This window comes from Panicum hallii, chromosome 6, assembly GCF_002211085.1.
Source record: "Panicum hallii strain FIL2 chromosome 6, PHallii_v3.1, whole genome shotgun sequence".
Classification (NCBI taxonomy): Eukaryota; Viridiplantae; Streptophyta; class Magnoliopsida; order Poales; family Poaceae; genus Panicum; species Panicum hallii.
In genome coordinates, this window is record NC_038047.1 from 44,385,808 (window position 1) to 44,410,920 (window position 25,113).

Genomic DNA, 25,113 nt, shown 5'->3' on the forward strand with positions numbered 1-25,113 from the left:
TGACAGTGTATAGATTGGATAGTACAGTTATTACTATGTTTTTTATAGATTTGGTCAAAGTTAACCAAATTTAACTTAGAACAAACTTAATACGACATGTAAATAAAAATGGAGAGAGTAGTGGGCGACAGAGAGCAGTAGTGCTACTGTGTTAGGATTAGTGTTAGGATTAAGGAGTTTTTTAAAAAAATTAGGATTAAGGAGTTCATCACCGGCCTCGCTCCCAGGGCCTGCTGCCTGCTGCTGACTATTACCAGTCCACAAGTGGCAGCCAAGATCCAACCGGAACCTAACTGTATTTTTTTTCTTTGAAAGATAAGGATAAAGAAAGCAATAATCCATGGCTAGTTGCTGCCTGGTAGTACAGCCGTAGCCGTATGCAGGGGGCGCGCGTGGGAGTCGTGCTGAATTGACCGAAACCGCGGAGGTCAAGGTTGGCCGGCTACCTCAACGGATCGCCGGTATTCAGTACTGAGTAGTGTCATCAGTGGAGCAGTACGTGGGGGTTTGTTTGATTGCTTCTGACGACGGGGACCTACGCACACCGATGCATGCATCCATCATCAGACACCACCAACTGCAATCCCCCATGGCTCCATGGCCATTGCCCTGTGTCCGTACCTGCCTGTCGGTTCCTGCCTGCATGTGTAATCTTTGCTTGCCTCCTTCCCATCCAATGCATCATGCATCTTTCTGTTACACAAGCAGATTAGTTTAACAGCACTGGATCACTGCATATCCTGTTTTCAAAAAAGGTCTGAACCACTGTCAGATTGGCGTTCTGTTTCCCCCTAGGAAAGATCAGTGTTCCTTCATCAGTAGGTACACGGCACCTCTCCGACCTATCAAGATTATCCGAGATACATAACCACTGTTATCTTAACCTTAGATGCTGCTACGGCCACGCAACAGGTAGCCACTTGCCACAGAACAAACACTGTACTAACTGCTGATCCACGTGTGGCCCTGATTAGCTGCTTTTGGCCGCTTTCCCATCTCTGAATACTATACTGATTCTGCTCATGGGGCGCAGGCAGCAGCCGGGCGTCCTTAAAGAATTGTTGCAGAGTGGCGTTAGGTGCTGCTGTAGCGATGCTAATCTCGCGCATCATGAGTTCATGACCCCTGTCGCCTACATGCAAATGCAAGGATTATATATTAGGTGCTCTCATCAGGGGGGTGGGGGGCACCTGCACATGATGCACCTAGCAGTTATTAGTTTACATGATCCTGCGAGATGTCTGTCACAATCACATTATTTCGTTTTGGGACACAAACATATATGCTCTTCTCATTAATTGTATAAGCCATCAGAATTGCATGAGCCACCCATGTAATATGCAGCAAAAATGATGCAGTCTTCAATCTAATCCAACAAAATTCACACATCCATAACATGTATGTAACTGAATGTACAAAATGTATGTTTCCACTACTTCAAATTATGAAGTACTTCAATTTTACATTAGTTTTGGAAGAAAATAGATAAAATTCTGCCAACCTAAAGGCACACTCCTACTATTTAAAGGAAATACATCTTTTTTTTGTGATGACAGAGGAAAGGAGACAGGAGCCACATGCATTCTTGTACTCTTCCTCCGCCATGAAACCACCACCATGTTCTTCCTTGCTCTTTCCCTATTGATCATGCCTTGGAAGCTTTCGGCTGCAGGAGCCCACACACGTGGGGCCCGAAAATCCAGGACATAAATATACTACTAGCATCACTCACCACGGTGACATGTGGGCCCGGATGCATAATGCTGAGAGCCAATACCCGATCGGCATCACGTGTATAAGTGTGTAATGTATGGTGACTTTGTTTTTTTATTAAATCCCAGTTTGTTTATCTGCTTTTGCTTTTGCTTTTACCCTAACTCGTGAATGTGATGGCCGGCCGGCAACTTCCTGTTTGGATTGTTACTAAAAAGATTTAGAATATGTAAAGAGAGGTTAAAGGGAGAAAAGGACAAACGTCCACTAAATTTTGTTTATGCTTTTGTTAGTGATGTAGTACGTACAATATGGTAGTGTGCTGCTGACCATGTAAACAGCAGCTGTTGCACACAGCTCGCTGTTTAAAACCATTTCTTACACTAATCAGCATTGTTAGTTTACTGTTTCATTGCAAGAGTTACAAATACAGCAGCTAATCTTCAGAGAAAATGTGAGCCAGCTACTAAACCATACTGTTACAACAGTGTACTAGCCTCTCTGAAGTCTGGACAGTGATAGTTGATCTTCCATTGTTTGCAGCTTAAGGTTAATTTGAAACGTTTCCATATTTAAGGACAACACTATACCTTCTTACAGTTACTGTAGTTCTTCTCCACAGTTTCCAATCAAAAGGTATTGTCATACCATTTTGATTTTGTACAGCTGTTTTGTTTCTCTATATTGGCCTTTTACTCTTTTTATTGATTGAGTTAATGACAGAGGCATAGAGCACGAGAAACCAAACTTTATCCGAGAGAACAACCACAAAGTAACACTAATAGGAAACGAAATTTGCAGCCAATAGACAGCTGCCAAGTAGCATAATAATTTATTTCCAGAAAAATTAAAGGACCCAACCCTACCAACTTGTGGTCAGGGTGGCAATTGGCATATTTGTTCGACAGTCTTCTCTCGTCAGCGGCGGCGGCCAGGCAGAAGTGGCGAAGCCTGAAAGTGAGCTCTACGAAAGAGAGAGAGGCCAAACCAAGAAAAGCCAGGAGCAGGGACCCGACCAATATCTCCACCAGCAGTCCAGGACCTTGGTTTCGTTCCCTGCTTCCCTCATTGGGTGGGGGTGTTGCGGTCGCTGGTGCCAGAAAGGTGAGGTTTTGGAGGACTCTTTGGATGATTCGTTCGATTTTTTTCTTTTCTTTGGGTTCTTACATTCTCGAGCTCTCTGGCCTGTTCTTGGTTCAGTGGGGAATGGATTCTGTAATATTCTCGTTTTATTTCCCTTTCGTTATGGATTTCTGCATTGAAATTCATTTGTTTTGCGTCCATTTCAGTTCATGCTCTCAGTCAGGATAACTGTGTAACAGCCGGAATAAATGCAAATGGCTTTTTTTTTTCAGTACCAGGCAAAGTTGCAATCTTTGGGGAGTTTGTTGAGGAGTCGCATAGAGTTTGGTGAAGCAAAGGTTTCCGGGATTCGTCAAGAACGAGGCATCGCAATCTGAAGCCTTCTCCCGGTTCAATCTAGTCTCCCATCGGATTCGGCCATGGAGCGGCAATCCAGCATCCGGTTGGGCGCGCTGGAGAAGCTCAAGAGCTTCCGGGGGATGGAGAAGCAGAAGAGCTTCCGGGGGATCATGTCCCTGGAGCGGCGGAGCAGGGACAGCCCAGGGAAGCGCGGCGACACGCCGCTCCACCTCGTGGCGAGGTCCGGGAGCGTGGCCCACGCCCAGAGGATCCTCGCGGACCTCGACCGGGCGCTGGTCGCCGAGATGGCGGCCAAGCAGAACCAGGACGGCGAGACGCCGCTGTACGTCGCCGCCGAGAAGGGCCACGCCGAGGTCGTGCGCGAGATCCTCAAGGTCTCTGATGTGCAGACGGCCGGGATCAAGGCAAGCAACAGCTTCGATGCGTTCCACATCGCCGCGAAGCAAGGCCATCTTGGTAAATTGTCATCTGCCTTTTGCTTGCCGTCAACGTAAAAAAAAGTCTATTCACAATCAGTTTTCTTAGCCAAAATAGTCAATCAAATGATGATTAGGGGTTATGGAATGTAAATAGAATTTGGACAGATGATGTTGCATGAGTTGAGACTGTCCTGTTGACTGTTGACCTATTTATACATGTGATTATCTAGGCTTAGAAAAGTGATTGTGCTGATCTTGATTGACTCAGAAAAATACATGTGCTCACTTGAAGAATGATTTATTCAACAGTTCTTTTTTGATCCACAGCAGCAGTATGCAGTCCTAACACCTAACATCAATTATACTACTGTGACTACCTTTTTTCATATGGCTGAGAATAAACATCAATCCTTTTCTTGATCTTTCTTTAGTCTGTTCTCCTAAATAAATTTATACTGTGATCTATGCTAAGTTGCTTGTGTTCCTTTTGTGCACGATGATGATGTGACTATTCGTTAGTTGACATGAACCACATGTCAGTGGACAGCGAATTGCAGTGGTACCAGTACTTTGATGGCTAATAGTCTTCCCATCTTGGTTTTGCAGAAGTTCTGAAGGAGATGCTGCAGGCTTTTCCTGCTCTTGCCATGACAACAAATTCTGTAAATGCTACAGCTCTGGACACTGCTGCAATTCAGGGCCATGTTGATATTGTCAATCTTCTACTGGAAACGGATGCTAGCCTCGCCAGAATTGCGAGAAATAATGGGAAAACAGTTTTGCATTCAGCAGCAAGAATGGGCCATGTGGAAGTTGTAAGATCATTGTTGAATAAGGATCCCAGCATTGGTTTAAGGACTGACAAGAAGGGGCAAACAGCACTGCATATGGCTTCGAAAGGACAAAATGCTGATATCGTGGTTGAGTTGTTGAAACCTGATATCTCAGTTGTCCATGTTGAAGACAAACAGGGGAACCGACCTTTGCATGTTGCTACTCGCAAGGGGAATATCATTGTAGGTGATCACATTTTGGAATGTCTTTTTTTACCTTCTACAATTTTCTTTATCATTTGCATACAATCTTTCACTCGACGAACCTTTTTATTAGGATAGTTTTGAGCATAAAGCTCGCCAACTTTTGGCTTTCCGAATTTTGGCTCATATGTGACTGTACTTCCTTACAGATAGTGCAGACTCTACTATCAGTTGAGGGGATTGACGTGAATGCAGTTAATAGATCTGGAGAGACTGCATTTGCCATTGCTGAGAAAATGAACAATGACGAACTTGTTAACATCCTTAAGGAGGCTGGTGGAGTAATTGCAAAAGAGCCAGTACATCCTCCAAATTCAACAAAGCAACTCAAGCAAACAGTCAGTGATATCAGACATGATGTCCAGTCCCAGATCAAACAAACACGCCAGACCAAGATGCAAGTCCATAAGATCAAGAAGAGACTCGAAAAGCTCCATATTGGTGGGCTAAACAACGCCATCAACTCAAACACTGTCGTCGCAGTGCTTATCGCCACTGTCGCCTTTGCTGCAATATTCACCGTCCCAGGAAATTTTGTAGAGGATCTTAGCCAAGCACCTCCAGACATGTCCCTGGGACAGGCATATGTTGCAAGCAACCCGGCGTTCATAGTCTTCCTGGTCTTCGATGCCCTGGCTCTCTTCATCTCACTCGCCGTCGTCGTGGTTCAGACCTCGCTGATCGTGGTGGAGCAGAAGGCCAAGAAACGTATGGTGTTCGTGATGAACAAGCTGATGTGGCTGGCGTGCCTCTTCATCTCGGTGGCCTTCATCGCGCTGACCTATGTCGTGGTGGGGCGCGATGACTGGTGGCTGGCCTGGTGCACCATGGCGATTGGCACTGTGATCATGCTCACCACCCTTGGCTCCATGTGCTACTGCATCATCGCCCACAGATTGGAGGAGAAGAACACAAGGAAGATCAGGAAGGCATCCGCGAGCCAATCCCGAGGTTCATGGTCCCGGTCAGTCGACTCGGATGAAGAGATACTTAACAGCGAATACAAGACGAAGATGTACGCGCTGTAGGATAACAATTACATGATGATGGATTCGTTGTACATAACTGTGCTGTTTTACCTGATGATACCGGGCAGCATTCTCCGGGATAGAACTGAAGCTCAGGATGATGGAGCGGCTGGAGCATGGTATATGTGTTTAGCTGAAGGTACCTCAGTGCCAACACGAGGGCATTACCTTTCAGCTGACTTTGGCTGCCTATTGCATCTGCTCCTGGGTGGAAATCTGCTGAAGCTGTGTAGCTCGCTTGCACCTGAAACAGTCAATGATGATGGAGGTAATTCAGTTAGAGTAGAATAAGAGTTCAGTACCAAAGTGTAATGGTCATGCATTCTGATCTTGTGCACGATGATGTAATGGGTTGCATTCATCGATTGGCTGAACCCTTCTGGGCTGGTTGTTTGCTGCTAGGGGGCCTTGGGGCCTGGGGCCTGTACCTGTAGGTGACACAGGGTCTATGTATTGATGACATGAAAGTGATCAGTGATCGATCACACGGAAGTTTTCCAGGACTTGGCTCTTCGTCACGACTAGCCTAGACGATGATCCTGTAATTTGTCGACCGCAAGAATTAAATGTGTAAGCGCGAATTTGCTGCAGTTTGGTCAGATTTTATTTGGCCAAAGGGAGGATGATTTTATTATGCTGCAGAAAGTCAAATTAACATCAGAGGAAGCAAATCATGCATCTGAATACAAGATCAGGTTTTTTATTCACTCACTCGAACAAGCTATCATGAAACTATAGAAACAAACACATCAGAGACTCTTGCCGCTCCAAGGAACAAGGGGGAAATCTAAAATGATCAAGTCTGACAACTGAAAAAATTCATAGCAACTTACAGACCCCATCCAAAACGTACTGTGATATATCATTAAGGAAAAACTCATCATGCTTAACTGGGTATTCCTATAAAAACATAATGACAAAATAAAATCAGAGCATCGAATGGACATCCCTCAAAGATCCATGAGCCCATAAACAATCAGTGCCGTACAATATCAGCGTGGCATTCACACCAAGCTCCTGCAACGGAGAAGCAATCATCAGTAATGCAACACAGAGACAGAAGTTTGGCACCAACAGTTACAAGGAAAAGGTAAGATTTGGCAAGTCATACCTGTCTGAACTCTGAAGACCTGCATGGCCTGGCCGTCATCGATCGGCTGCATGGAGTGCAGATTTCAGCACTCGAATGGCCATGGGACTGTTCTTTAAGAATGGCCGTGGGTGCCTAGGCACCCGGGCCCAAACCAAAATTCAGTTATTACCATCAATTTTATTTTGACAGTCTCTTGCTCCAATAAAGCAAGCATTTGGTTTCCAGCACTCCCTAGCACCACAGTGTTTCACAAGTCCCATTTTTTCCAGCTTCAAATGTCAAAAACCTGTGCACGTAAGAGAGAGAGAACCGGAGCAAAGAATAGCAGCCTGTAAACGTGGCCTCTTGGGCCATTCCGACCGGGATGGGGGCCTCTTGTACAAGGTTACGGGCCTTCCCGGAAAACAATAAACGGGATGAATACAAGTTTTTTAATCGCCTCAAAAGTGAAAACGTTATCTCACAAAACGGAATTCCTCACAAAAACAGGTACCCGATCCAGCGATTCTTCTGTTGTCGGAAATGCGAGCTTTTTTCTCCCGTAATTTTTCATATCTAAATATTGACATAATTAATAACCTAGATAATACCTTTTGTTACGATGGAGAATAAAACTTTTTGTGAAAAATATGCACGTGATAATCAGCCGCACTTATCAATACCCAACTATCGAACTTATTTCTTTCTTCATGTATTCACATTTTTTTTACTTTACCACTCCACCATAATTGTAGTCTCTATTCATCAGATCAGTAATACTACCATGCACAACTATAACCATCGAATCGGTTACATAAGCTTTAACGTCCATCATAACTACTTGCCATGCAACTACTTTCTATTTCATCCGAAGCGTTTACTTATTACCATGGTAGTTTTGCTTTTACTCACGGTAGAGAGGAAACTACTTCCACCTTAAACCTTATACTCTAGAATGGTAACACCTCCGCTTGCCGCCATGGCTCATCGCCACAAAAAAGAATCAAAACTGCTAGCGAGCTGTCGAGAGGTTGTTCATGTAACCTTTTAAATGTCGTATTTGAAGTAAAAACGGCGCTAGCTGTTACAAATGAAAAACCCTACCACACCACATGGACGGTGTGCGACTCTAACTCTAATCCATCCATGGTTAAGCTAAACCCAGGGTTAGGAAAAAGCCGCCCTTTGGAAATTGGAAACCGCTCCTCCTCTTCTCCCACTTCGTTCCATCCCCAAGTAAGCCTGCGAGCAAATCAGACGAAACCCTCCTTGGCTTCCTCCCCTCCCCTCTCCTCCCCGATCCCCCATGGCCCAGGACGAGACCCCGGAGCCCTCCGCCACCGCATCCGGCTCCTCCTCTGCCGCCGCCGCCGCCGCCGCCGCCGCCCCAGCCGCCCGCCTCAACGCCGCCGCGCCCGAGTTCACCCCCCGATCCACCGCCCAGCACCACGGCAGCAACCCCCACCGCCGCGGGTCTCACCACTACCAGCAGCACCACCACCAGCCGCATCACCACCACCACCACCTGCCGCACCAGCACTACCAGCCGCGGCACCAGCAGCACCACCAGGGCGGCGAGGATGAGGGGAGCGCCGCCGCGGTGGGCGAGGATAAGGAGGGGCCTGCGGGCGCGGGGCAGTCGCAGCAGCCCCGCCTGAACGATGCCGATGCACGGAAGGTCGTCAAGCAGGTAGCTTTCCTTGCACCGCGCGCTCGATTACTTCGCTATCTGCCTGCGCTGCTGCATCTCCATGTCGATTGTGAGCGGTGGGGTGGTGCGAATGTGGAGTGTCGCCCGAACCTAGATCCTTGTGTTGGTGAACTAATCGTAAGGAGTGACCTGATGCGCTTTAGTTTTGATTGCTTGCTTGCTGCTTCAGAACTCTGTTGGAACCTCCCATGTATTGGAAAATTTTGATTTTGAGTTCTAGATGCATTCTCGACTGACATGACTACAGGGTGCGACATCCCTCGATTTTGATATATGGCTTAGAAGAAGTATCTTATCGACTTATCATCATGTTAGGTTTCGTAGCTACTGCTAGCAATATAAGATGATGGCGCAACTGTAGCGTGGCACGGTATTCATTAGTGAGGAGGGGTATTTGGATACAGAAAACTGGAAAATAGTATGTCAGATTCAATTTCTTAGGTAACTCATGAAATATTTTTTTCTTGGCTAATGCTACGTGGTTCATACTTCATGCAAATCCATTGTATGGCGGGAAGGGAACAGGCTACAATTGCGTTTGAGTTTGTTAGGGTCGAGTGACAGGTGGTGGGGGCAAGGCGGGAACTTAGAGCAGTTATAAGCGTGCATGCCAATGCTTGGTAAACACGTGCAAGTCAGATTCATCCGTTACTATTAGGGTATAGCAAATACGACAAACTACAGATATGTCGTGTTTCAGAAATTAATTTAACTTGTATCTGGTGCATGCATGGTACGTGGAAGCGTTACGTTACTGTTTTCTATTTTAGGACAATACTCTGGAAAATAGAAAGACGTTAAAACATGCACGATTTCACGACTTTCCTGCTTTGCTCTTTCTGAAGCGATAATAGAAGGTTGGAGTTATAGATTCAGGTAAAAAGGATCATGAACAATGGGAAACAGCTTCGCTTATTTATTACTGTTTTTATTTTCTTGATTACCTTTTTATTTATCTCTCAAATTACTGGAAACAAGTCGGCTGTACTAAATTCACTTTTAGGCTTTTATTGTTTCCCTTTTATAGTTGCTCATTCGTCGGATGCTTGATTTCCATCTATTTTACTATGTATCCCTTTGATTAAATGTATTTTGACAATGTGGCAGGTGGAATTTTACTTCAGTGATATCAATTTGGCCACAACTGAACATCTGATGAAGTTCATCGCTAATGATCCAGATGGATTTGGTGAGTTCATCTGTGTAATTTCAAATAAGCTACCCAATCAACCAGTCTCGTGGTATATAACAGTTTTGTTAGACAGTTTATTATTGTCAAGACCATTTGAAAATGCACTATAAAAGTAGTGTCTATATGATGTTCTAAAAAAAGAAGCTATTTTTCTGCTATGTTTCTGGTACATGTTCCCATTATCCGATCTTTGTTTGTTAATTGATTATTTTCATGTATTACTGTAAGTTATGAGTCTGGGGGACTACCATTTGCCAATAATCATGTTATGCTGAACTAGCAGCACATTTTTAGAAATGGGCAAATGCTATACTGAGCTATTTCTATTTTTCTCGCATTATTTGCCATTCATTAATGGTAGCTGTCCACCCTTCAGAAAGGTTAAGATGTGCTAGTGAACTATCCAATGCCTTTTCTGCATTCTTTGTTCATCAAACAAAACTTTAATTCTGCCATGTCAGCAATCAATGGACATGAATTGACCAAATGCTCACCTTGATATCTCAGTTCTGTTAGATTTTTATTTTCTGGTGAGTGGTGATATTGACAATTCATTTTGTGTTTTGCAGTGCCAATATCTGTAGTTGCATCTTTTAGGAAAATCCGGGAGATAGTTTCTGACAGATCCTTGTTGGTTGCTGCATTGCGCACATCATCAGAGCTGGTACATCTTGTTCTACTATCATACTTACCACTCTTTCAATTCATGTTCTGCCAAATATCAGCTCACTTTGTTCTTTATGGTACCTTCTTGTTTGCATATATTTTGCATATTCGCTCTCAAGTAATAAGGTTCCATTAGTCAAACCGGATTTGGCTGTCTCAAACTCAATGCAGGGGTAAAGCAGAAAACAAATATCTTTATAAACTTATATCATCCCATGGAAAGAACTTTCTTGTCATGTTTTGTTCTATCCTCCCCACATCCAGAAGGGATGCTTTGATGTTTTAGCCTTCACTAAAATACCGATTTGTATTGTATCAATGATAGGTTGTTTCAGAGGATGGGAAAAAGGTTAAACGCCTACGGCCCTTCAACACTGAAGAAGTTCAGGTTAGCACCAAACCAGTCTAATGATCTATTCACTATGTATAGTCTACTGAAATCTGTCCTTTGTGCATCCAGTCACGCATCGTTGTTGCTGAAAATTTACCTGATCAAAAGTATCAGACTCTTATGAAGATTTTCTCGGATGTTGGGAGGTATGCATATCTGTTAGCACAAACAGTTGGCTAATGCTATACTGAGCTGCTGAGTCATGATGTTATCTACATTGCAGTGTGAAATCTATACGTACCTGCTATCCACAGGATGGTGCTGCAGCTGGTGCTAGCAAAACATCAAGGATTGAGATGCTTTTTGCTAATAAGGTCTGTGCCTGTATGAATACTAAAAGTTGTTCAGTGAGCGCAATCTTTGTGACATGAAACAATAAATAAACTATTTTTGCTATTTTGTTTTGTTTTTCTTGTAGCTGCATGCTTTTGTGGAGTATGGGACCGTTGAAGATGCTGAAAAAGCGGTATGTCAACTTGGCCTTTCTATCCAGTTGAGCTTTCCCACCTTTGGTTCACTAACAGAAGGAACACCCTGTAATATGTATAGGTTGCATTCAGTGGTGAGGGAAAGTGGAGGGATGGTGGGATTAGAGTTCGCTCGCTGCTTGCCTGTTTGGTACTTTGAATTCTATCACTGTGCTGTTTTTTCAATGTCCATTCCATGTTTTTTGTGAAGTTGGATGCAGTCATGGGATGATAGTGAAGAAACGCTTATGCAATTTCCTCTGTTTACTCATCTTCATTCTTCGTAGAAGCATGGATTGGGTCAAGGAAGGAAAGGTGGAGATGAGTATGCTGTGGATGAAGATGGCCCTGACACAACTGGCCACCCACATGACTATGGAACAGATGATACTAACCAGATTTCCGAAGCACATCTTGATCATCAGGTACTGCCGTGGTCCCCAGTTTCATGTTGCTATCACTGGCTCAAACTTCTTAATGATGGATATTCTAACCACGAAAATTTCATAGGCTGAAGATGGCTACTATGACAAGGGAATGAGGCAAGTAAGAGGGCGAGGACGTGGAGGCAGAGGCCGCGGTCGTGGCCAGTACTACGGCCACAGCCGAGATGCCCACCATCCGATTGGCACTCCTCCATCAGAGCACCCAGCTATCCCAAAGCCGCCCCCGGGCCCCCGCATGCCGGATGGCACAAGAGGGTTTACCATGGGCCGTGGGAAGCCGCTCAACCCTATCACAGATGCTGCGCCTATCACAGATGCTGCCTAGTGGTTATCCATGCCTGTGACGGCCTGTTGCTCTGCTCATCGTCAGTCTCGTACAAACCGTGACAGTGATCCTTTGCTCAGGTTCTAAAACCGATTGCTGTGGTGTGTTGGTTCATTTTGATGTGAGATCTAAAAGAGAGAGAAAAAGATATGGCTGGTACCGTGGTACATGCATGTATACCAACACCGGAGGTCTAAACATGTGAACATGTACTGTGATATGTAGTTCTTAAAGTAGAAAAATCATACTTGACAAAAAAAAGGAGGTTATATCATTTACAGAGTCTCCTCTGCTCTAAAAACATTCGAAGCATGTTTGGTTCGCTACCATAGCGTTCCCAAATTGTTTGCCAGTATCCAGCAGCTTTTGGCTAGATGTTGACAGGGATGCAGAAAATCGTGCATAAAACTGTAGCAACTACTGAAGGATTTGGCATAGGCTTGTCTAATTTGTTTCTGCAAAGTTTGGCAATACAAGGGCACCATATAAATTTCAGATTCCCGAAATTTCAGAAGAAGTATATGCTCCCTTCGTCGCCTGGCTTCCAAGCTCATATCCATGCTCTCCCATTAGCTCTTCCTGTGCCCCTCATCAGTGCCGCCCTCCCTGCACGGCCACCGGTGCTGGAAGCGGGCTCACCGCCGCTCCCAGTCACACTCTTCCCTCTTGGCGGCAGCGCATCCCGCCTGTCCTGTAACTGCAGCTCCGTCATGCCCCTTATTGCCGCCGGCGGACGTGACGGCCTCCTCACCTTGCCACTTTCCTTCTTGACATCTACACCGGACCCAGGATCTTTGCTCTGAGCATTCTTCGTCGATGGAGTATGGCGCCAGAATATTGACCTGGTTGTTGTGATCAGATTCTTCGGTGTCTTGAAAGGGATTTCTTGGTCTGTCACTCCCTTGACCGTGCTTGTGCTGCTGGTTTGGGTTGCGTAGCACGTCTCTGAATGTTTCTTCGGTGCGCCACCTATTCGGGTACCTGGAATAGCTGCATCAGCAGCTTTCTGATGCCCATTCACCGAAACCTTGTGGCTTGATCTCTGGTCTTCAGTGTAAGGTTGCTTCTTCTCTTTGGAGATGGCTGGAGAGGTTTTGATGAATGTTTTTCTTGACGAAGTGTTAGAAGTAGGTGGTGCAGACCGTGTCGATGTTTTGGTTGCCTCTGGCTTAGCTAAGAGCTATCACAGATAAAAAGATCAAGAGAAAGATATTCAGCACATTTCTCTAGAGAATATTCTAACACTCTTTGGGAAATGAGTAGTAAATAGATGTCTAGGAGTATTAGCATCCAGTCTACCCTTGAAGCTGACGGTTTAACTTGACGGGGAGGGATTGGTAACTCCCTTTGGAACACCATTTGGGAGGACTTGGCTTCAATCTCAAGGGAAGGAAACAGTGGTGCAGCTGGAGGTGTCATCAACCTGAAATGAACTGTTCTTCATGAAACAATTCCATCCTATGCAAGAATATGTTTGAGGGTATAAACTGAGTTTAATCCTATCCTACCAGTCATAATCATGCTTCTCGTCCACTGGTATGAGGAAGTCTCTTTTTCCTGGGGGAACTTTACAAGCATGATCACCTAGAACATCAATAGGCATACAAACACCGAGTGAGTGGATCCACTTTTGAGGAAAACACTTGCACAAGATTTGCAATGTTAATGGATGTGTTCATGAAAATTCCTGATAAAATACCCAGTAAAAAGGATTGCCACAGCCAAATAGCTCACCTTGAATAGCTTCAAACTCGACCGAGTACATTGGTTCCAAGAGGTTCACATCCCTATCCTTCTCACGCTTGTACAGCTCCCTAAAGAAAACGATGCTTTCATCTTTGTCTTTTTGAACCGCAGAAGGCGCAGAAGGAACTTTAGCCTTGCCGATTCCTGCAATTCTCCTCATGCGTTCCATCGTCAAGAAATGAACGCACCTTTGCTACAAAAAATGAGATGATCAGAGGTTTAGAGACTGACAAAGGTTAAATGAATACTACTCAAAAGATTCCAAATTTGCCGGCAATTCCAAGGCTTGCTGGAATTAACTGCAGACAGGTACAGAGATATATTTGATTATTGGTGAACACAGATTATTGACTGATTCAATGGTTTAATAAGCATAGTGTTTCTTTCTCCTTGTCCTCTAGTGGGCACAATGCCTTCTCTTTTTGTCTCTCATGCTTGTCATTCCGAGTTCTATGTCCCTGTCTAGGTCCTTTTCTTTTTCCTAATATGCTACTTTTTTAAAAGCAAAATATAAACATTTTGATGCAATTAGGAGTTAATAGATACACATAGAAACTTGTGGATAAAAATCTTACTCGCAATGCAGCCTCTTCAGGAAGGGAGAATCTCTTTGCAAACTGTTTGGTGGATCATTTTCCTGTCACATTCTATTAGATACAGAGAGTTAAAGACAAACTTCCAATAGCCCTCTTGTGAACTCTGTTACCAAGTGTCTTATTATCATAACCTTCCAAAGGGACCCTGTGGTATTCTCCCAGAATTCAGTTCCAGGGCATCTGGTTGACCTGCGTCAACACACAGGAACCAATCAAGAACAAGATCCAGCCTACAGACGTCTGATAGGAAAATAGAACCTGGAAGTGGTAATCTACCTTGATAGGCTTGACTGGTTGAGGGCATAATCTAGGCAGTCATGCAGTAGTCTCTTGCACATCTTGACGATGTGTCATTTTCCAATAGTGACCAATTATGCTTGCTCTTGTACTCCTTTACTAAATGCTTTCTTTGAGAATAATTTCCGTGAATCATCTTCAGTCAAGCATGCTAGCTCCTGGGTTGGAAGGGTGCCATTATAGAGGCCAGGACACTTGTTGGCTTCGAATTGTGACAACTATTATGCTCCCTGATCCACCAATAGATGAGCACAGTAGTAGCTTAAGGTCGTCCTCCCACTTGTGCCACTCTTCATTCCACACATTGTCAAGAATGAGCAGGAACCTTTTCTGGCGAATGACTCCTTGAACTCGCGCTCTCCAGTTCTTACTGGTGTTGGGCAGATCGCATCATTCACCTGTAGCCAATTCAATGATGGATCTCATAACCGAGGTGGCTTCAAATTTTTCAGACACAATGCCATATCTTCAAGTGAAATGCTTCTGAATCCTGCGGTCTTTGAACACCATCTTTGCTAGTGTGGTCTTGTCCAGCGCCCCCCCCCCCCCCCCCCCCCATCCCTATAACGGATATCACCTGCACAATCTCTGATCTTGAATTCTTGATGTCACTGGTCGAGCAACAGCTTTACTGCTGCCTCCTTGTTATCATCTCTGCCGAAGATTTCAGTAGGCTTGTCCGTTGGTACATGCGTTTGCCGATATAAAGCTTGTGTTGCCACCCGGCGCTCCACCAGACCTAGCTTGTGCATCTCCAGGACCAGCTCATTCAATTTCTTGAGAACTTCCTTCAGATTCCTACTCACAGTGAGCCGGAACAGAAAAGGGCTGTGGAGGAGGATAAAGTACCTCAGTACCTTGCATGGCATGGACTAGCCGTCCTGGGCATTGAGGCGGTGCAGCTCTTCATACAGGAAGTCATCAAGGATGTCATCTACCTGATAGGCGACGGCCTTAAGTTCCTCCATCCACCTCCTGACAGCAGGGTTGGTCTTGACCTTCACCTCGGCATCAGGCAGCATGCACTGCACAGCCAGCAGCCACTGCTCAAGCTTGTCACGGTCGGAGTCGACCCCCCATGTGTTGGTGACGCTCTGGACGAGCTCATCGGCTGCGCTGCCAGCCACCCTGGTCACCAAAGGGACAAGCAGCGAATCAACCATCTAATTTGTTTGCTCAAGTCTTGCTTGCCGTAATGCAGTGCGTATGGGGTGCTGAAGGATCGGGAACGTAGAAATAGTTCGGAAAGAACAAAGCAGGAAGGTATTATCATGGAAATGCACGTGCCAGCTGCAGCGATATGATTTTATGAGAAACAAAAAAGAATTATGAAAGCGATGCGCAATACACCACACTAATCTATCAAATTTGATTAACTTTTTTAAAAATGACTAGGATGCTTACAATAGGATTAACACATCATGTAGGACCAAACAAAAAACTGAACAAAGAGCGGCAAAATCCTCTCGACAGTCGACAGTATAGAGCAGAAGCCATCCTCGTCATGAGCGTGAAGCCAGCAAAGCAGTTAGATCTTGGCCCTGATTGCAGCGGCATGCCACCGCGCAAGCCGCTGGGCAGGCGATAGAAACGGGGATGGCCGCTGGCTGGTCAAGGTGAGCAACGGCGGGGTTGGCAAGGATTAAAATTGGATGAACCGCTAAGACGAACGGACTTGGCAACCATAGTGAGGACGGCGAGCGCGCTCGATGCCACGAGTGCCGCCCATTCGGTCATTTCCACGAGCACCCCGCGCGCATAGGATAACCAACGAGAGGATACATGCTGACGTGCGAAGGTAGGAATAGAGAAAGAGCGCGACCTGATCGGCTGTCGCCTCCGTGAGCTCCGGCTACAAGCAATGTCGCGCGCGGCGACGGCGTGGCCGCCCCGCCCATGGCCCAACTGCCCAAGCACGCAGCAGATGACGAACGGCCGCACCCGCGCGCGCCACGTGGCCAGCCCCTCGCGTGCGCGCGAGGAGAGGCGTTAGGGCGCCTCCAACGGCCGTCGAAGTAGCTGGCTTGTGTCCGACGTGGAAGAGGGAGAACGGAGAAAAGAGAGCCGCTAGCGAGTCTTGAAGCAGTAAGCTCGCACGTATCCCAATGAGCCCACAGTTACTCTCTCTCATGCTCTAGAGATTAAAGTGTTCATGCTTTTGTTTTTTCAATCTTTCTTTCGTCAAGGCAGAGCTCCTGCCATTGGTTAAAACATAATCTTTCCTATCTCCACGTCAGCGAACGATTTGGTTCACCTGTTGGCCATGCCCTTAGCGTTGCGGGAGGCGAGGCGGCAGACTTGGCCATTCAGCCGGCATACCGCCGATGGCTTCCGTAGTTGTTTCCGTAGTTATTCTCAGCGTATTCGTAGAAGGTCGCTTCGGGTATGTCGTCCATCAGGCCTCCACAGGCACTGCCCGGGGACGGTGGCGGCGGGTAGGCGATGGCTTTTAAGTTGCTCCAGCGCCGCTAGAGATCGCGCAGCTGTAGTGGGGCGGCCAGAGTTTTGGTTAGGTTAGACTTGCTTCCAAAGTGCCGGATCCCACTATTTATTATGGCGCTGGGCGATCTGGGGCCGCAACCATGAGCTGGTTGCGCCTCCGATCATGACGCGGAATGTGACTTATCATGTTCTTATATTCTTCCCATTTCCTTTTCTTTCTCGGTGTTTTGACCACCAAAAACATTCCAACATTCTCCCCTTTAGTCTAAAGGCCTAAAAGTGATGCCATTCTTAAAGTAGAGTTACATAAAGAGGCAATGTATCGCAATAGTATACAAATTCCATTGCAACGTAGCTATCCACAATGCATAAAACCACTCATCTTAATAGGAGATGGTTCATTTAAGAACTTTTTAATTCCAAGATCACAAGCTATCCATTAATCCCCTGTAGGCAATTAGTTCATGAAATATATTGACAGGTAAACCTTACATAAGTGGATCCGCGAGCATTTTCTTAGTACTTATATGCTCTAGTTCAATAGTGCGATCCTGGACTGTATCCTTCACAACATAAAATTTAATGTCAATGTGCTTGGCACCACCACTCGACTTGTTGGTATTAGCATAGAAAACTGCTGCCTTATTCTCGCAGTATAACTTTAGTGGTTTGCTTATGCTGTCTACCACTCTTAATCCGGGAATAGATCCTTTAAACCACATGTTTGGAGCTTTTCCATGATATTGCTCCATTCGCAAGTGTGAAGATATAACCTAATGTCAACCTTTTAGTGTCAACACAACCTGCAAAGTTGGCGTCTAAATAGCCAACTACTTCTAAGTTCTCAGTTTTCTTATATATGAGCATGTAATCCTTAGTCCCCTACAAATAACACAAGACTTTCTTAACCGCTTTCCAGGGGTCCATTTCTGGATTAGACTGATATCTACCAAGCATCCCGATAATAAAAACTAAGTCAGTGTATGTACATACTTATGCATATATAATGCTTCCAACAGCTGAAGCATATGGAATCGACCTTATTTGATCAATTTCTAATTGATTCCTGAGATTTTGAAATTGCCCAAACTTATCACCCTTAACAACTGGACATTGATGTTGTACCGTGTAAGAATTTTCTTTATATAAGCCTTTTGGGAGAGTCCTAATACACTCTTGGACTTATCTCGGTGAATCTCAATGCTCAGTACATAAGAGGCATCACCAAGATTCTTCATGTCGAAGTTTGATGAGTGAAATCCTTTTATCTTATGCAGCAAGTTCTTATCGTTGCTAGCTAACAGGATGTCATCCATGTGCATCACTAAGATGATAAAAGAGCTCCCCTTGACCTTAATGTATATGCAAATATCCACTATATTTTCAACGAAGCCTAATTTCTTAATTACTTCATCAAACTTAAGATACCATTCTCTGGACGCCCGTTTTAACCTATAAATGGATTTCTTTATTTTGTATCACATTCGTTCTTTGCCTTCCACAATGAAACCTTCCGGCTAAGTCATGTATATATTCTCACGCAAATCACCGTTGAGGAACACAGTCTTAACGTCCATCTGATGCATCTCGAGATCAAAATGAGCTACTAGAGCCATAACAATTCTGAACGAGTCTTTCTTTGAGATAGGCGAGAAGGTTTCGGTATAATCGATTCCCTCTCTCTATGTGAAGCCTTTAGCCATAAGTTTTGCTTTGAACCGTTCGATTTTTCTTTTGGAGTCATATTTAATTTTATAGACCCATTTACAGCCTACTGTTTTGGCTCATTCAAGAATTTCTACTAAGTCCCATACTTTATTTGTACTCATGGATTTGAGCTCTTCTTCCATAGCCTCAATCCACTTGTGGTAGTGCTCACTACGCATAGCCTCCTTAAACGAGTTTGGATCATCAACATTCCCCATATCATGTCCTTCTTCACTCATATACACGTAATCATTAGAGATAGTAGTTTTCCACTCTCGTGTTCCTATTCTCAGAGGTTGTGGCTCCACTATCGGAACAGGCTCAGCGATATCCTCTTGATGTGCCTCTTGTGCCCCAACAACAGTTTGATCCTGTACTTCCTCAACAGGTTCTTCCATAATTTTATTTTAGTGCTCATTAGTCACAGGCATATTCTCATGCTCACTTATGGCAGGTGCCGCCTTCATATTTTCTTCTGGAGGATCAGCTACCTGAGACGGCGCTGTAATTCGAAACATGGACACGTAATGATCCTGAGTCATCAACGTCGTGTCATAAGTCCAGATTTCCTCAAGATCGATTTGCCTAGCCTCAGTACATCCATTTTCCTTTAAGAATACCACATGTCTCGTCTCAGAAAACTTAGTAGTACCCTTAGGATAATAAAATTGATACCCCTTTGATTTATCTGGATATCAAATAAAATAGCAGCTTTCTGTCTTAAGGTCTAATTCTCCAAGGGACGGATTAAATAATTTCACCTCAGCTGCACACCCCCAGACGTGTAAATAGTTAATGCTGGGTTTTCTGCCAGTCCAAAGTTCATACGGGGTCTTAGGGACTGACTTACTAGGAACACGATTACTTATATGCACAGCAGTCTTTAGCGCTTCCATCCATAAACTCACTGGCAATATAGAATTACTTAGCATACTATGCACCATATTCATTAGAGTGCAATTTCTTCTCTCAGCTACACTATTTTGTTGAGGTTCATCAGGAGTTGAGTAATGAGCTACTATTCCATTCTCTTGGAGAAATCTGGCAAAGGGTTCGGGGATTTATCCACATGTAGCATGTCTCCCATAATATTCACCATCTCTATCTGATCTTACCACTTTAATCTTTAGCTCATACTGATCTTCTACTTCAGCTTCAAAGATTTTAAACTTATCAAGTGCTTCAGATTTTTTTCTTAGGGGTAAATGTATCCATAATGGGAGTAGTCGTCGATGAATGTAATAAAGTAACTAAAACCATCCACTGATTTAACAATAAAAGGACCGCAGATATTAGTGTGAATTGATTCTAATATTCCTGAACTGCGCTTAGCTCCATCGTTTTTAATTTGTTTTGCGAATTTTCCCTTAATACAATCAACGCATTGTTCTAAGTCAGAGAAGTCTAATTTTGGGAGTTTCTCTTATCTAATGAGACGCTCCATTCTCCCCTTCCAAATGTGGCCTAAATGAAGATGCCATAATTTTGACGAAGTCTCATTATCTCTCTTGCGCTTGTGATTGACATTGCTTACATTTATTTCAGAGACATTATTATTTCTCAGAATGGATGGTACATAAAGGACGTCAAATAAATAAAGTATGAAGCCACTACGAAGTTCTAACTGAAGAGTCCCGATGGCCTCCACTTCGGCTTCAACTCCATTGGCAACTGTAAGACTTGGAGTCCCCCTTCTTATAGTTCGCACACTAGACAATCCCTATGAGGAATTTGTAACATGAATGGTGGCACCAGAATCCACCAAGTACTTAATGAAAAAAATGCATAAAACGACTCATCGACTATAGAAATTATGTCGTCATTACCTTTCTTGATGCACCACTGCTTAAACTTTTAGCATGCCTTCCTTTCATGGCCAGTGTCTCTGCAGTGGTAGCAGAGAGGACCCTTGGAAGAAGACGAACCATCCTTCTTAGGAGCGTCATAGGGTTTCTTATGCTTCTTTGCCCTTTTGGAGTGGACGACCCTCTTGTTTCTGCCCTTATGTCCCTCATGTCTAACGACGTTGGCAAAATCTGGGTTCTGAGAGCGTAGCCTCTCCTCCTCTTGAGAGTGATAACATCACGTGATGAAGCAGAGTGGCATCATTAAGGGGACAATCCAGATCTTTAAGTTTATCCCGGAAGTCAATCATACCCAAAATATGCTCCCTTACATTACCTGCTGTAGGATCAAGAACACCGACTAGAGGGGGGGTGAATAGGCGGTTTAAAACTAAAATCAACAACACTAGAGAAATTTAATTAGTAACAAAAGAAAGCCCTATGTCATGCTACTACTATGTCTAGAAAGGTTTGCAACCTAGGGTGACAAAATACAATTCAAGCTCTAGTAAAGTAAATTTCACAAAATAACAACAATTAAAGAGAGTTAGAGAAATAACCAAGCTTGACACACAAATTTATCCCGTGGTGTCGATGACTTGCCGGTCACCCCTAATCCACGTTGAGGTGGATTCCAAGAATCAACCGCTCCTCTATCAAGAACCTCTTGATCTTGAGCCGGCTAGAATCAAGGAACCACACACACCTCGATTTCACTAGAGTTGCTCTTCACCACTCCGGTGAGGTGAGCACAAAACCTCTCACAACCGAAATCGGGGCTTCTCAACAATCTCCTTCAAGAAGCTCCACGAAATCACCTTCTCCAAGCCGTCTAGGGAGCGGCAACTCCCAAGAGTAACAAGCCAATAATCCTTGCTTGAAGATTCCCTAGTGCCACAAAGCTCAAACTCTTGATGCAATGCACTAGAAAGCACTCTCACTCTCAAAAATGCAAATCCTTAGCAATTGTGTGTGAGAGAGAGGGATGTCTTAGCTCTAGAGGGTCAAGAATGCAGTCCAAATGGCCAAGAGAGAGACCCAAAGGCCGGGCATTGGGTATATATAGACATCCCATCAAAAACTAGCCGTTACAGTCTTTTCTGCGAGATCGTGGACCGTCCGGTTTCAAAAACCGGACCGTCCGCCGTTATAAACCAGAGAGTTAGAGAGCATTTAATGCGTGTCAGAACTAGCCATTACAGCTCTGGCGGACCGTCCGCTCCCAACCAGCGGACCGTCCGCAGTTAAGAGTTCCACAACTCCAGAGACATGAGAGTCTCTGGAACAAACCTGAAATTAGCCAGCGGACCGTCCGCCACCAAAGGGGGGACCGTCCGCCGTTCATCCTAGAAGAACAAGCAGAGACAACAAAGTTTCTGGATCAAGTTATCAGAGAGCCTGCGGACCGTCCGCGCCACAGCCGCGGACCGTCCGCGGGCCACACAATTCAGACAGACCAGAGAACATCCTTTCTGGAACGAAAAAGAGTTAGAGTGGCGGACCGTTCGCCCAGGAGAGCCGGACCGTCCGCCAGCCACAAGATATTTCCACTAAGCCTTCTGAAACGGTAGCGGACCGTCCGCACGCAAGGGGCGGACCGTCCGCGCTTGAGCAGACAACACTCAAACAAGTTCTTTTTCAAAACCCGGCAAGGCGTAGTTAGCCCTCATGCATGCACTTAGATATTTTGAGCAAAATGGCACTAGAGACCTGTCAAGCACGAGTACATGACCCCTCTTGATAGTACGGCTATCTATCCAACAAATCCGGTCACTTATCATCCACTAAACACCTTGTGACCGGTAAAATTCAAAGGACCCTATTTTATACCTTTGCCTTGAGCCCAAACTTTTCTCATTGTCTCCAAAAATCCACACGTTCGCAAATAACTCTCATTCATCCGTGGATCAACCTATACTCATTTTCTCAAAAAGAATTGTTAATCCACAAACCATTGTCATTAATTACCAAAACACGAATTAGGGGCCTAGATGCTTTCACCTGCCCATTGTACTTTATGGACATTAAATTAACTTAGACAAGAGAGTCATGGCATTGGCCTTAGCAGACCCCTTGAAGTACTCTTCAATCTTTTCCATGAAGTCCTTAGCATTCTTAGGCTTCTTCTCAAGTGTTCCCCTGATGGCTGGGCTGATGGTCATGTCCATAATCATGAGGGCCACTCTGTCAGAATGCTCCCAACGCTCCTTCTCTTTCTCATATGCCGCAGTGCGCTCAGCAAGGGTAGCATCTTGCCCCCCCCCCTCCCCCGCAGTAGCTGGAGCAGCAACTGGTGCAATAGGACCGGGCTCTCTTATGGAGTGGTCCTTATCCATCATGACCAGAATGAGGTTTAAAAGATATCTAGACCCCTTAGTGGATTTTGGTGGTAGATGACAAAACACATGTATATTTAATCATGTTATCAAGCATGTGTGCAGGTGCTAAGAGTGATTAAGCAAAGCGTATTACGAAGCATGACCCCTCAAAAAGGAAATGAAAATCGGTGTTTCAAATTTACTTGAAGAATTAGATTTTATTTTAAAATTGAGTATAGGAACGCCGCACTATCAAGAGGGACTTTGATCCACAGGTGTTGACGTGGTAGTTGTGCTCAAGAGACCTACAAAAACCATAAGAATCAAACCTACCACTATAAACAGCCTTCTTATGAAATTCCCTGCTAAACCCAGAATTTTCGAAAACTGGTCCGGAATATCCGAACAGAGACGTTTGGAGTTTCCGGACATATACACGGAGTCTCCGGGTAACTGTTCCCCATCCGTAAAATTCTCTGAGACCGAGGTCTCCGGACCCCAGTGTCTGTAGTATCCGGATATATACCTGGAGTATCCGGGTACCCTTTAGCCAACGGCTAGTTTTCTGTGAGAGGGGGTATAAATACCCCCATACCCCTTCACTCACACTGCTCTTGCTCATTTCGACCAAAAACACCCACAAGCAAAAGAAGAGCTCTCTCACTCCCCCTTTCTTCATTCTTGAGTGATTTTCTTTGAGGATTCAAGTGAGATTGTTGCAAGAGCAAAGATTTGTGTGAAGCGTCCCCCCCATCCGAGAAGACTTAAAAGTGATGATTTATCAGTCCCAGGAGGCTGATAACACTTTTATTATATCAGATGGTACATCACCGTACAACTCTACGCGGTAATGGGCAGTGAAGCGCCACTATCGTGAGGATTACAACTAAAACCCACACTACTACACTAGCTATGAAAAGAGGGTCATCAGAGTCTTGTGCCATGCGGAACTCCAGCGGTGGCCCTAACCACAGGCAAGACTGGGTGCAGGACGAAACCTTACTCGACGTCTTCGGGGAGGTAGTCTGGGTCTTCTGCTATAAAAAGTAAGAATGGGGTGAGTACAAACGTACTCAGCAAGTCCAATCACACCCGGGGGGGGGGGAGGGGCATAACAGAAATCAATGCACAGGACAGTCCAAGGATAAAGTTAGGGTTCATTTGCGGAAAACTCGGTTGTATGCAAAGGTCTGTTTAAAAACATTTCTCAAAACCAGTTTTTACGTACCAAGGAGCACATGATGTTGATCCACCCGGTACACTTTCCAAACAACCCACACCAGTCCAACCATTCCCAGAGAGAAACACTAGTTATGTGACCACACCATAACTTGTCCAATACCGTGGGCACGGCTATTCGAATAGATTTTAACTCTGCAGAGGTGTGCAACTTTACCCACAGGTGGGGTACCACAGCACGATCACCTTAGTGTCGATGCAGATCCCAACAAAGCCATTACCCACCTTAGCTAGACCTGACTAGCCACCACGGGATCCATCAATGGGTCATTCGACCTATCTCCGAGGTTTAACCGGGGCATAAGTCACACAGAGCTTGTCCCTTCTCCTTTGATAACCCGTTGCTCTCAGCTCTCCTGATGGCTATCAGACTAACTAGTGGGATTTATGCTAAGCCGTTGCCCATACAACGGTCAAGTGGTTTGCACGACAGGAAGCTAGGTGAGATGACACATCAACTCGGTCCTTAGGGGTGACAAGATGGATATCTCCCTTCCTTGCTCAACCACGCAGGTACGAGCACACCAACGGCAATTCGCACGGAAATGCCATCCATCCCGTCTAACTCATCTTTCAAAACCACATTTTATCTCTTCCCACACACACACATTTTTATTTATAAAACAGGTGGTCAAGGAATAGTCATCACAAAACAAGGGGTGGTTATCACAAAACAAGGGTGGCTATCTACCATGTTTTCTCAAGCAAAACTATGCATTTTTATAAAACAGGCCAACGGGTTGTGTTCATAAAAATTAGGGTAGAAACATGCATCAAAGGGCGGGATTGAACTTGCCATCTTCAAATCCTTGCAGGAGATCCTGATCGAAGCACTGTCCCTCGGGTTCGGGGTCGCCAAACTAGTCCTCGTTTGCTTGATCACAGGTGGGATCTCCCTCGCTCACATCGTGTTCTACGACGCATGCAAACAAACACACGATCAAGCAAAAGAAATAAAAGCTTTTATTGTTGCGTTTGAATCGGAAACAGCTAAGGTATAGGGCTAGGAGTAAT

At 44.9% G+C, this 25,113-nt stretch overlaps 3 protein-coding genes and 1 pseudogene across 4 annotated transcripts; 2 read left to right on the forward strand and 2 right to left on the reverse strand.

Annotated features, from left to right (window-relative positions):
• Positions 1–2,622: 2,622 nt before the first annotated feature.
• On the forward strand, positions 2,623–6,239 carry LOC112897626 (ankyrin repeat-containing protein At5g02620-like). The gene is made up of 4 exons (XM_025965974.1): positions 2,623–2,817; positions 3,069–3,612; positions 4,182–4,591; positions 4,762–6,239. The coding sequence occupies exons 2-4, from the start codon at positions 3,216–3,218 to the stop codon at positions 5,638–5,640; spliced, it is 1,686 nt and encodes a 561-aa protein (XP_025821759.1). The 5' UTR covers positions 2,623–2,817; positions 3,069–3,215; the 3' UTR covers positions 5,641–6,239.
• Positions 6,240–7,925: 1,686 nt separating this feature from the next.
• Positions 7,926–12,187, forward strand: LOC112898470 (la-related protein 6B-like). 2 transcript variants are annotated; one of them, XM_025966803.1, is made up of 10 exons: positions 7,926–8,402; positions 9,531–9,612; positions 10,185–10,279; positions 10,607–10,669; positions 10,742–10,818; positions 10,896–10,986; positions 11,091–11,138; positions 11,222–11,290; positions 11,430–11,564; positions 11,650–12,187. In XM_025966803.1, exons 1-10 carry the CDS (start codon positions 8,019–8,021, stop codon positions 11,908–11,910), a joined length of 1,305 nt encoding a protein of 434 aa, XP_025822588.1. In that variant the 5' UTR covers positions 7,926–8,018; the 3' UTR covers positions 11,911–12,187. The 2 variants fall into 2 exon arrangements, with proteins under 2 accessions (XP_025822588.1, XP_025822587.1); XM_025966802.1 differs by having other exon boundaries at positions 7,927–8,402; positions 11,427–11,564.
• Positions 12,188–12,381: 194 nt separating this feature from the next.
• On the reverse strand, positions 12,382–14,341 carry LOC112898471. The gene is made up of 5 exons (XM_025966804.1): positions 14,232–14,341; positions 13,645–13,849; positions 13,419–13,494; positions 13,210–13,333; positions 12,382–13,090 (listed from the first exon to the last, which is right to left on the reverse strand). The coding sequence occupies exons 2-5, from the start codon at positions 13,823–13,825 to the stop codon at positions 12,461–12,463; spliced, it is 1,011 nt and encodes a 336-aa protein (XP_025822589.1). The 5' UTR covers positions 13,826–13,849; positions 14,232–14,341; the 3' UTR covers positions 12,382–12,460.
• On the reverse strand, positions 14,228–15,418 carry LOC112898385 (annotated as a pseudogene).
• Positions 15,419–25,113: the final 9,695 nt, after the last annotated feature.

Coding starts and splice junctions, on each gene's coding strand:
- LOC112897626 (XM_025965974.1), top strand. CDS start 3,216: ATGGAGCGGCAATCCAGCATCCGGTTGGGCGCGCTGGAGAAGCTCAAG. Junction 3,613..4,181: donor CGCGAAGCAAGGCCATCTTG/GTAAATTGTCAT, acceptor TTGGTTTTGCAG/AAGTTCTGAAGGAGATGCTG. Junction 4,592..4,761: donor CTCGCAAGGGGAATATCATT/GTAGGTGATCAC, acceptor ACTTCCTTACAG/ATAGTGCAGACTCTACTATC.
- LOC112898470 (XM_025966802.1), top strand. CDS start 8,019: ATGGCCCAGGACGAGACCCCGGAGCCCTCCGCCACCGCATCCGGCTCC. Junction 9,613..10,184: donor TAATGATCCAGATGGATTTG/GTGAGTTCATCT, acceptor TGTGTTTTGCAG/TGCCAATATCTGTAGTTGCA. Junction 11,139..11,221: donor TTGAAGATGCTGAAAAAGCG/GTATGTCAACTT, acceptor TAATATGTATAG/GTTGCATTCAGTGGTGAGGG.
- LOC112898471 (XM_025966804.1), bottom strand. CDS start 13,825: ATGGAACGCATGAGGAGAATTGCAGGAATCGGCAAGGCTAAAGTTCCT. Junction 13,495..13,644: donor CGAGTTTGAAGCTATTCAAG/GTGAGCTATTTG, acceptor TTGATGTTCTAG/GTGATCATGCTTGTAAAGTT. Junction 13,091..13,209: donor TTAAACCGTCAGCTTCAAGG/GTAGACTGGATG, acceptor TATCTGTGATAG/CTCTTAGCTAAGCCAGAGGC.